Below are 12,349 nucleotides of genomic sequence, written 5' to 3'. Positions count from 1 at the left end.
CTGCCTCTGCCTCTGCCTCTGCCTCTGCCTCTGCCTCTGCCTCTGCCTCTGCCTCTGCCTCTGCCTCTGCCTCAAGTGCTGGGATTAAAAGCATTCACCACCACCAACCGGTGAAACTTCTATATGTTTCTATGATTGTTTTTATTTATTATTTGGATATAAATGTATGGTGTTTGCATGCATATTCTCATGTCATGGGCACAGGTGTGTCCAGGTATGTGTGTGTAGTTCTGAGGTTGATATCAAATGCCTTCTCCAGTTCCTTCCCAGAACTTTATATATTGAGGCATGATCTCTTTTTGGACCTGGAACTCCCAGTTTGGATGAACCTGGCTAGCCAGCATGCTCAGCCAATTCTGTTTCTGCCTTTCTGGTTCTGGGATGACATCAAGCCATCATACTTGCCTGACATTTACATGGGTCTTAGGGATCCCAAACTCTAATTCTCACACTTGTTTTTAACCTCAGCTTGTCCTTATTGTACCCCCAGTCATCTGTTACAAACAGACTTTCACCATCTTCTATGGTTTGATATAGCCCAAGGAGAAGAAAAAAAGATTATTATTACATTTTTTTGAGGCAGAATTTCTCTGTGTATCTTTGACTGTCCTGGAACTCACTCTGTAGACTAGGCTGGCCTCAAACTCACAGAGATCCACCTGCTTCTGCCTTCTGAGTGCTGGGATCAAAGGGGTGTGCCACCACACTAGACTGAAAGGAATATTTTTATGTGTACATGTATTTCAGTATTGGCTAAGGGCTTCTGTTAACTTTGCCTGAGTTGCACGTCTGCCCTGGTCCATTTGTCATTGCCAGGGAAATGGAAAACTATAATTGTCTAAGACTGGGTGCAGAACTTGCTGAGCTAACATAGCAAGTTGCCATTCGCCATTACAACCCTTTTCACAGCATTTGGTATTGAACAGAGAAACAGAGTTCATCCCAAATTTCATTCCTTTCCAAATAAATTATTTTTCCACCTTCTCATTTGCAAGCAGAAGATTTTCTTAATCCCAGCACTTGGAAGGGAGAAGTAGAGTGGCTCAAGGCCAGGGTGGACTACGTAGGGAAACCCTGCTCCAAACATGATGACGCCTTCTTTTTGAGGACATGCTGGAGTGTGAGGCTTTTTTATTTTAAAATCAGGGTGGGGAACTTTAAGAATATATTAAGTCAGTTGTCTTTATCTTACAGAATTCTTTTTTAGCTCATATATTTGTGTTATATCTCTGCCTATTGCTTGATTTATCCTTTGGTAATATAAATTTTTGACATTTTGGGAATTATCTGTTCTTCCATTGTTTATAACCATTGATCTTTCCCACTATATTTTGGGAGTGCTTCCCTGTTAGTTCCTTCAAAAAGCTGAACTAAAACCCATTTGTAGCAGGTTCTAATAGCAGCTGTATACACTGAAGTTGCCTGGCACTCGTCCTGGAAAAGCACAGTCTTAGGAAAGTTTTCTCCATGCGACAGTTTTCCGTTCTGGCTAAGAGCAGTGTACTGACTGGTCTGTCAACATGGGTGTTGGTCCTGTCAGATCAGCCTCCGACCATTAGGTCGATTGTTCAAATACAGTCCTTTTCTCTGTCTGAATAAAATGGAACACGAACAACTGTTTTCTTCAGAACTTCTCTTTCTTAAGAAAGAGAGTAAAGTTTTTGGTCTCGTAAGTATTTGTATCATTGGAGATTCTTCACTGTTCAGAGCATACAGCAAACTGCAATCGCTTCTCCCAGTGGTTTACTTCCTGGAGTAGTAATTTGTTGATATGGCTATGATAAATATTACAAAGTAGATGGTTCCTTAAAACAGGAGAAAATACCTACCACAACTCTGAAATTAGGATGCCAGCAGAGTACAGCTCCTCCACACCCACTGGGAGTGAATTTTTCTTCTGTCAGGCTACATGCCAGCATTTTGTGACTGGAACAGCATCAGTCCGGTCTGTGTCAATATAGCTCCCTTCCCTCTTTGTGTATCTCTGTGCCTTCACATTTTCCCTGTATGGCAATGTCCATGTTTTCTGTTCTTATAAGGACACAGGCTATATTGAACCAGGGCCTGATCTAACTTGATGAAATCTGTTAAGACCATATTACCAAATAAAGTCACCTTCATAATAACTGATGTCTTTTTGAGAAGGGTATTGTTCTGCCCACGATACTTGTTTCCTTGTTTTCGTATCTAACCAGTCCTAAATTCTTTGTTAATCATTTGTGCAACATTTTAGATCTGAAGATCCATCAGATTTTAATTCACTGAAAGAAGTTTCTGCTGGAGTCTTCTGATTTGTGCTTTCTGTGCCTGGACACCGTTACCAATCATCCTTAGATTTGCCTGAATCACAATTCTGGGGATTCATCTTACAAATCTACTATACAAACTCCCCAGTTGCTGTGTGTGTTCGCTCTCTCTTTTCCCTCCCTCTCTCCCTTCCTCCCTTCCTTTTTACTTCCCTCCCTCTCTTTTCCTTAATTTAGAGAAGTGAATTCTGCATTACCTCTTATGAAAGGGAATATGGGATTGTTCATGACAGAACAGGTTTTAATTCTATCCTCATAGTTGGATATTCTTCTACTCTAGTTAGAGAATTTGAGGTACAAATAATTTTCTTTAGTATTTCTTCAACATTATCTTATCATAATTCTAACTTCCCATGTTGTTTTGTGAAACCATGCTGATTTTTTTTCTGTTTCAGAAGCTTGGGAAAAAATCTTATCTTTCGATCCTGTGTGAAAGTTTTTGTCATGCCTCACTCTTTTCCATGTACTATGTCAGAATGTCATGGATTCTATTTGTGTGTGCATGTATGTATATGTATGGATCTGCATGTATTTATAGAGATGCCGTGGTCTACATGTGGAGGTCAGAGGATAGCCTTGGGTGTTGGTCCTCACCTTCTACCTTGTTTGAGACTCCTCTAAAATTGTTTGTCCCTAGAGACAAGAGAATCCCCAGAAGCTCATGGACTAGCTATCCTGATATACATAGCATTAAACAACAAGTTCTCCTTTCTCTCCCCACTCTGAACCCCACTCCCCACTCCCTGTGTGCACACATATACTTTCTCTGTATGATAGTGATTTATATATACAGTAATAGTTAATACTGTGGATGTGGAAAGGTAACTAAACAATCTCAATTGTAAGTAGTGCTTGACAACTGTGAAGTCATTGTTAGATGATCTGTCTGAACTCTCAGGCTAACAACATTAGATCTTTGGACAACTAAGAGAAGAATCTTTTAGCCTCTTGTCTGGAGGTAAAAGGCTCTTTGGGCTTGGGATCTCAGCATTTGCTGATTTAAGCTTCCTTCATTCAGCTGTTTTTAGCATAGACCTTCTACCCCAGATGGCCAGAAATCTTCCAAGGAGGAAACGATCTGCTAAGCCCTTTCCTTGGGAAAATTCTCTGTCCTGTGTGTAAGATGGAAGAGGCTGTTGAAAGTAAGAAAGCAGATCTGGGTATAAAATAGCATTCATACAGAAGATAATATGCATGGTTTAAATAAGTAAACAATACTTTTATTTCCCTCATTTAGACAATAAAGCAGGATATTAGAAATACCCCCTCCATAGTATTTCAGATCACGATTCAATTCATCCTCTCAATAAGTTCATGTTTCATTCTGTGATGTTTGAATGGAAATGCCCCACCCATAGGCTCATATGCTTGAATACAGGTCCTTCCTATTTGGGAAGGACTTGGAGGTGTATCACTGGGGACAGGCTGCTCCTGTTGTCATTCCTCATCTTATCGTCATGGACTAACCCTCTGGAACCATATGCCAAATTGCTTTCTTTTTATAAGTTGCTCTGGTCATTGTGTTTTCTCACAATAGGAAAATAAGACAATTCATCATCTCTTTATTTAAATGTTACTCATTGTTTTCCAATATGGTTCTATCATTCTAACCAAGAATAGTGAGACTATTTTTATTTTAAATAAGACTGCATTAAATGTAGTACTTAGAGGAATTATGCAATAACTACTCTTTTACTTTTCAGTTTCCTTCATATGCATCAGAGATGTGTTGTATTGTTAGGGCATCACCAGGAACTAGGCATATGAGACGTGAAGATGCTGCTGCGAAGAGAAGGTGCTCTCCTCCTACAGATGTTCCTCCAGGTGCGAGCTCAGTTGGCCTTCACGGTAGATATTTTCTGTGCAGAGTAAATTCATTTATAACTTGTATTCTCAAGTTTTTGCATAAAATTGAAAAGATAAAATTACAAAAGCTTGAGCAAATGTCATAAACTCGAGTAAGATAACTTTGTAAAAATGCATACTTCATCTTTTGAAAACTTAGCTTATGACATTGACTTAAATGTATCTACCTAGGATGCTTCTTCTTCAACAATTTGCTATTCTCTGCTATTGAATTTTATTTTAGTTGTATGCTTTTTAAAGATGGAGAATTATTTTATTCACCTGGTATTGGTTGAGTTCCTCTGTGTGAGGCACTATGTTTAACATCTCAACTCCTCACCATTATCATAATAGGTAGTAGTATTCCACTTTGACACATTTAAAGAGTAGGAGATTTTAACTGATAAATATTACCAAGTGGTTGAGGCAAATGCAATCATTAAAGGCTTCTAAAATCAAAATAAGCACATTTTTCTAATTCCACAGTGAAGCTAAAGAACCTCTCATGAGTGAATGGCCAATGAAACAACTGAAATTTAATATGACATATAGTTTTATATATTTATGTGTTATTTAATATATATTACATATAAATATATATGTATGTATATATACCCATGCAAGATGTTCATTCTTGACTTTTGTCCTCATTTTTTCCTGTGTCTGCTCTGAGGACTCTCCAAGTTTATAACAATTTCACTTTTTAAATAACTTCCTGATTGCCTAAGTCAATACTATTCATTTTATACCTAATAATTATATTACTGAGGGCTTCCCAGAGTAACAGAACAAGAATCAATAGGTATCTGTCTCTCCATACATACCCTCAAACACTTGCACTATTTAGTACTTTTGGGAGAGTTTCTTTTTAGAGAGTGTGTTGAAAGAGAGAACCTTTCCCAGTGTTTCTTTGCTCGAATATATAAATACATATGATAGATAGATAGATAGATAGATAGATAGATAGATAGATAGATAGATAGATAGATGGGGTATTTTATGTGAGAGGAGACTTAATACAGGAATTGGTCATATGATTATGGAAGTTTCAAAGTTCTAAGGCATACCATCCACCTGCTGGAGAACCAGAAATGCCAGTAGCATAGTTAAGTCAAAATCCAAAGGTTTGAGAACAAGGGGTGCCAGTGGTGTAACTCTCAGCCAAGAAGAACAGTGAGCAGTAACCATGATGCCCAACGCTCTTGTGTCCTGAAACTTCTTCCATTGAACAAATGAGTCCATTAGTTTTTAATTCAACACTCAGGTTTTCGGGACATAGGCAAACTATAGTCAGCTTTTTTTTTTTTTTTAAAGAATGTTAATACAAATGGCCTGTAATCTAGTTCCCATCTAAACCTATATAGGCTGAATTATTGCAGTCTGCATTTTTTTCCACACTCTCTGGAGTTTTCCTATTTATTTATTTATTATGTATACAATATTCTGTCTTTGTGTGTGCCTGCAGGCCAGAAGAGGGCAGCAGACCTCATTACAGATGGTTGTGAGCCACCATGTGGTTGCTGGGAATTGAACTCAGGACCTTTGGAAGAGCAGGCAATGCTCTTAACTACTGAGCCATCTCTCCAGCCTTCTCTGGAGTTTTCTAAACACTCACTAGAATGGCAAATTAATCTCTGCTTACATATTCTGGGCTTCTTTAATCCCCAGCTCCAGATTCCTCTACATTCCTCCCACAAAACAGTTCCAAATGCCTAAGGACTACATGATCATTTTATCAGAGCAGTGACCTCACCCCTGGTACCAGCTTTTCTGCATGAATTACTTTTCTAGTTGTGACCAAATACCCGACAAAAAGCAACTTAAAGGGGATGAGTTTATTTTGGCTCATAGTTTATGAAGAAATCATAGTAGAGAAAGCCTGGTGGCAAGAGCTCGAGACAGCTGGTCACATTGTGTTTGATGTGAGGCAGCAGAGAGTGAATAGTATGTAAGCCTGAACTATAAAGCCTTAAGCCAGTCCCTAACCCCCCTGATCTTCCATGAAGGTTCCATTTCCCATGGGTTCTACAACTTTTCAAAATAGTACCACCTGCTGGGAAGCAAGTGTTGAAACACAGGAACCCATAGGGGCATCTTACATCCAAACCATAACACCATGGCACCATTATCGCTCTTTACAGTGGTTATAAACTCATGTGCCACAGCCTTGGCAAAAGTGTTGTGTGTACAGAAGGCATATTCATCCAGAGCCACAGTGTTCTCCTGGAAAGGAGAAAACACTGCCTCTGCCTGATAAAAGTTGGTCAGTGTAATCTACCTGCTGCCACGTTGCTGCCTGAGCACTTCAAGGTGTTCTGCTATAACAGGACCAATTAGGTCCATGCTGATGAGCCTGCTCTCCCTGCTACCTCATTCCTTTATGTCCAAGGACAGAGAGGATACTATTCAGCTTCCTTCCTCTTCCTCCAGCCTTGTTCTGACAGAGGTTGTAGAGAAAGAGATTGACTGGCATCTGGCATTAATTATTCTGTCCACTTGATTATTAAGACTCCTCTGCTAAGGTCACCAGTTGGTGTATATTTTTATGTCATACAAATAGTTTCATGGGTTTTTCCCATTTAGAGAATTTTATATAATGCCTCTTCTCAATTTTCCTTTTCATCTATTTTTTCTTACTGCATTTCTTCCAAGTCGCAACCATGCATCCATATCATTTGTTACCACCTATGAATTGGTATACATCCAACATCTGGTCATTCCTCCTTCCAGCAAAGCAAACAACCAGGTACACTACTCAAAGTCCCGCCCCTTGGAAGAAGATTTCTCTGGTTTTTTTTTTCCTGAGTTGTATCAGAGGGACTGAACAATTTGTAAACCAGATCTGATCTTTTCTTTTTCCTGGTCAGCAAACTACAGAGCACTCCCCATGACCTCTTAAGTGTAGACTGGATGAGAGAAAATAGAGCCGTTAAAGTAGGGGCTATAACAGTTGTATCAGTTCTTCATGTGACCTATTTGTGCCTTTAATGCATGCTGGAGTGCAATCTTATGTATATTAGTTTGATTTGGCAGTGAAGACCTGACCTTCACTACAGTAGCTCAGTAACACAGTGGCCCAGTGCTAAGGTCCATTCGCAGGCTAAATGCTGTTATTCTGTGTTTAAGTATAGTTGAACTTGACTTTGAAATTCTAAGGGCCATACCGTTTAACTCTGAGGTCCTCCCAAAAGAACCAGACAGCATCTCTATCTGTCAGGGATGATTAGAGCACCTCTGGATCTACTGGACCATGTTGTGCAAGCAATAGAGCATCTTGCAGCATAGCTTGGATCTGTTTTTGAGCCTTCTCTTATCATGAGCCTCTTGTTAAATCTAGTAATTTTTTTATGTCACTTGGAAAATGGGCTAGAGTATTACACACAAATAAGATATATGTTGACAGCAAAATCCATAATGGCCCATGAAGGAGTGTGACTTTTCCCGTGTTAGGAGGGCCCAGATACAACTACTGTTTCATGCTTTAGTAGTTATCATTCCGTTCACAGTACAGGACCCCTAGAAATCTTGAGATAGAAAATCCCTAGCAACCCGGCAGTTCCACTTCTAGGATTATGCTCAGTAATGATGTTTATGTATGTTCACCAGAAGATATAGACTAGGGCCAGGTGGAGCGGTGCACATATTTAACTCCGGCATTTGGGAGACAGAGGCAGGTGGATGGATCTTGTGCATTTGAGGCAAACCTGCTCTATGTAGCAAGTTTCAGGATAGCAAGGATAACATGACTTTTCTTTAAAAAAAAAATGTATACTAGAGTATTTATTGGTCATGATAGTTCCAAACCACAATCTAGACAGATGCACATGAATTAAAATAGGTAAGTAAACTGTAGTATAATCATTCAAGTCCTACATAGTAATAATCAAATAATATATATAGTTTAATGAAGTTTTTATTTCACATAAGGTATTAGATACTCATAGGGAATATATTTACTATTTTTTATATGTGTGTAGCATAAACCAGGTAAACTAAACTCTAAAGGAATTGGGAGTGATTTCCCTCATTGGAATGAAGGTATTAACTAAAGAAGTTGTTATAGGTAATTCTACCATGCTAGCTAAACTAGTGTGTTACATTTATAAAAAAACCCTCAAGGTGTACTTTCTGTTAATATGTATGCTAATAAAAACTTTATTAATAAAAATAGAAAAACTAGCTGGGCAGTGGCAGTGCACACCTTTAATCCCAGTACTTAAGAGGCAGAGGCAGTTGGATCTCTGTGAGTTCAAGGCCAGCCTGGTTGGTCTACAGAGCTAGTTCCAGGACAGCTGAGGCAGAGAAACCCTCCCTCAAAAAAAAAAAAAAAAGAAAAGAAAAGAAAAAAGTAAAAAAGAAAGCCATTGATCCTTTTTTATGTCTATCATATTAGTTTATGACACCAGATATTGTCAAAATTTGGGGATTAAGTAACAGATCTAAACCAAATTGTGCTTGGGAGTTTCAGTTGTTAACAGTCAGCAGTTTAATTCAGAGACCCCTGAGGAATGTTTGAGTTGATGCTGCCCTCTCCTGTCTTATTTCTAGGCTGTTATCCTAACTAAGAACAGCCTCCTTACCTAAGTGTTTGCCCTTTGACCTCTGGCTACTTGTGACTGCCTTTCATTTAGTAAAAATAGCAAAGCACCAAGCTAACTTGTGATCAGGTTATTTAAAATATTCAACAGCCTATTCTTAGCATTGGCATTTAAAGTTTTAGCTGGTTTGGCAGTAATCTAATCAGGGCTACAGTGTAAAGTTCATTTTGATGATCTAGGACCCTGTTCAGTATGACTGACAAGCAGCTAGCACTGTGTTGATTAAAGAAAAAAAATGCTAAGGCTCACAGAGTGGTAAATAGGCTCTGAAAATGGTGACCACTAGGCAGAAGGGGCCTCAGAAAATGTTTAGATCAACCCTTCTCTGTGCTGGTCTTTTGATCACCAGGACAGCTGAAAGCCTGGTAAGTTAAGGGTACTCGAGAGAAGGCAGAGGCATCTGAACGCTGTTAAACTTTCAAGGTGATTACAGTAAACACAAAAATTTGAGAGCCATACATGGTCTTTTCTATTTTTTCATTCTACAAATGGCAAAATTATTTTACCAGATTTATAAGTGATCTTGTCCTAGTTTATACAGATAATTACTGGCCAAATCAGAACTAGATCAACACATTATATGAACCTAAAAGAGGATACTTTTAGCTTTTAATCATATAACCATATAATCACAGATAGACACTCCCATTCTCTTTCTGTCTTGGTGAGAAGCTTGAGATTTTAGATAATGATAGTAGGTAGAAATAGCACACAGGCACACACCAGATGAGGTAGAAGTAATTCTATGTACGTATCAGAGAGATGGAAATAGAAATCCTTAGATAATGGAACATTCCTATATTCTGACACATGAATAAATTCCTTAAAAGTCTATTTGCTGGCTTTGGTGGTGCATGCCTTTAATCCCAGCACTTGAAAGATGAAGCAGGTTGATTTCAATGAGTTCGAGGCCAACCTGGTCTATTTTAGTTTTAGGATAGCAAGGGCTGTTACACAGAGAAACGCTGTCTCAAAAAACAGAAACAAAGCAAACAAACAAAAAGAGTCTATGGATTTTTAGTATGCTATCTGTAAACCTGGTTAGACAGTTATTACCTTAAAGAATTGTGAGACTTATAGATAAGCTATGTAAAGTATCTGAAATATAATCACTCATTATGAGACCTGAGGATAATGCTCAGTGTAGAACACTTGGCCTCGTATACATGAGAGCCTGGGTTCAAATCCCAGGACTACCAAAAAAAATCAGCCAGTGTACAGTGATGATTTGCCTTTAGATGTTTGATTAGTTCCTCAAGTCTAGCTGGAATCTCACTTTTGAAACTTTTCCTTGATTTGGTTAAATTGTCAAAAGTCTAAAATATGTGTTTAGTTGCTGTATTTAATAGTAAATTTGATTATGCTACCATGTGAAGAATAAGTTATCAAGTAAGTACATATAGTCACAGACAGACATATTTATTACTCTAACTACAGAGGTGAAGCCAGTGCTTTATAGGAAAAGAAATCAATATATTTTGACACTATGGTGAAGAATTATCAAGCCTGTTATTTGGTTGACACACATCCATTCATGTAAATATGGAGGGTCTGTAGTCAGCTAAGACTTTTTGGAAATACTTCTGGAGTCCAAATGTCATGCTCTAGATGTTTAGTTGCCAGAGTTGATATTGTTGCCTCAGTCAGTTAGTAGTCTGATAGAAGATATTGGCTAGCTAAAACAACTCTGATGGAGGTAAATGTGTTTTAATAGAAATGTATACCTGATTCTACTAGGGTACACAGCTCAGGTGGAACTCCTCTGGTGGGTGATCTAAGGCCCATGGAGAACCCTGAATATAGGCCTTCTAGAAAGAAGTATCAGGATAATGTAAGCACAGAGACCTAATGTTCTATCAAAGAACTGAAATCAGTTATGCTTCGCCATCCTTGGAGACTGGGCTTCTGAAACCCTTTTTTCTTGTTTTGGGAGGTAGATGGCGGAGAACCTCTAAGGTCATGCTCACTTTTTATCTTATTCTAGTCAGTTACTTTTTATTTGGTCATTCTGTCAAGAAGGTTTGGATATGGAAAGAAGTAAGCTGAAAGTTAAAAGACTGATGTGACCTTTGTCAAAGTCCATATGAACAGAGTTGGGAAAATAAAAACCTGAACTAGTGTATCTCACAAAATATGCTACTCAGACCACCTGGATATTTATAAATAGTAATTCTCAGGTTGTTGCCTCTGAAGTCTGACTCGGGAATTCTGAGAACCAGTCTAAACAGTTGATAGGACTTAGTAACTAATCAGTTGCTTGTGTGGGGTAGTAAGGAAGGATGATTGGAAGATGATGCCCAGATCTGTAGTAATTTCAAGTTCCAGAAGTGAGGTGTGATAGTTTATGACTGGGAAAATAAAGATCATGATATGAAGTCTGCAAAGGTGAAGTGAAGATGAGGCTGGGAATAACTGAGAAGTCTTTAGTGAGTCAAGACATCTGAGGTTAGTACATCCCACACAAGGAGTGAACATAGTAAAGTTGGCTTTCCCAACTGTAATGATTTGTGAACCACTTGGGGATCATGTTATGACAGAGCTTTTGCTACAGCCCCTTTAGAATGGTACCAAAGGACCCTCATTTCTAACAGTAAGATTACTGTTAGATGCTGCTGCTGTTACTGATCCCTAGATCCCACTTTGAGTAGCAAACTGTAACTTAGCTATACATTACGTTCCTGATTGTCTGATATTTAGGTTCCTTACTCAAAGATTTGAATTGGCATGGAGGCATGACTGTGATAGCAGGGTTTTCTGAGGCACAACAAAATTACAGAACCACCTGGTATAAATCCAATTAGGATGGGGAATGAGATGTATCAAAATGAAAATGTGTCAGTGGGAGCCTGGTTAAGCTATGGTCTTCCTGCTGGACTTCCTGGTGTGAGCCCTGAGAGGAAGGCTCCAATAATGCTATATTTGGTAAGAAAGCAGATTTAACTGCAGCATGGAGTAGGGGAAGGCAAAGGAATGGTAAATGAGAGACTGGGAGGTGCTGTCTGAGCAGTTCCTGAGCAGGGAATGAGGCCAAAAAGCACAGGGACAGAGTTCCTCCAGGCTACAAGGTGAGAGGCAGAACCCTGCAGAGCGTGTTGTCAGTCTTTGTCAGGCTTTCCTCTAGAATGTTACTGAGCTGGTCTCTGTCTCTCCAGAAAGAACTCCCCAACACTTGCAGAAGGAGCAGAAGGAGTGGGTGTGATGCAGGCAGTGAGCGTTCTCCCCTTAGGAGTTGTTTATCAGTAACTGTTGGACACTTGCTTCTGTACAAAATAATGTGTTACATTTTCTCTAGATATTATAATGAAGACAAATGGCAGAACATAACAGCTGTGGCTGAATTTTCACTGCGATGAAGATACAAATGTGAAGTAAAAAGTCCATATAAGCAGAATGTCTGCCTGAAATTATATAAAATTAAACTATATAAAATAAAATTCTCTTATTGTTTGTGATAAACTGTCTGGAAATTCTGCTAATGCTCTTGGTATTTTTTTAGTCAATTAAGAAAAGAGACATTTTCTCATATGCTTCATGGATATGCATTTGTACTTTAAAATATGGACCTAGGTGTTATTAGATGGTTATGCAGGCTGGAGAGAT

General features: G+C 38.7%; 1 protein-coding gene across 1 annotated transcript in view; it reads left to right on the top strand.

The window, feature by feature from the left end:
- Positions 1 to 12,073, top strand: part of Meikin (meiotic kinetochore factor) — a 39,275-nt gene extending 27,202 nt beyond the window's left edge. The window contains exons 15-16 of the mRNA XM_005350069.2: positions 4,010 to 4,130; positions 12,042 to 12,073. Coding sequence (XP_005350126.1) covers positions 4,010 to 4,130; positions 12,042 to 12,073 — 153 coding nt within the window. The remainder of the gene's footprint in view (positions 1 to 4,009; positions 4,131 to 12,041) is intronic.
- The last annotated feature ends 276 nt before the right edge of the window (positions 12,074 to 12,349 follow it).

This window comes from Microtus ochrogaster, chromosome 7 (assembly GCF_000317375.1).
Source record: "Microtus ochrogaster isolate Prairie Vole_2 chromosome 7, MicOch1.0, whole genome shotgun sequence".
Classification (NCBI taxonomy): Eukaryota; Metazoa; Chordata; class Mammalia; order Rodentia; family Cricetidae; genus Microtus; species Microtus ochrogaster.
The sequence above is the reverse complement of the archived record's forward strand: the minus strand, read 5'-3'. Positions and strand labels throughout refer to the sequence as shown.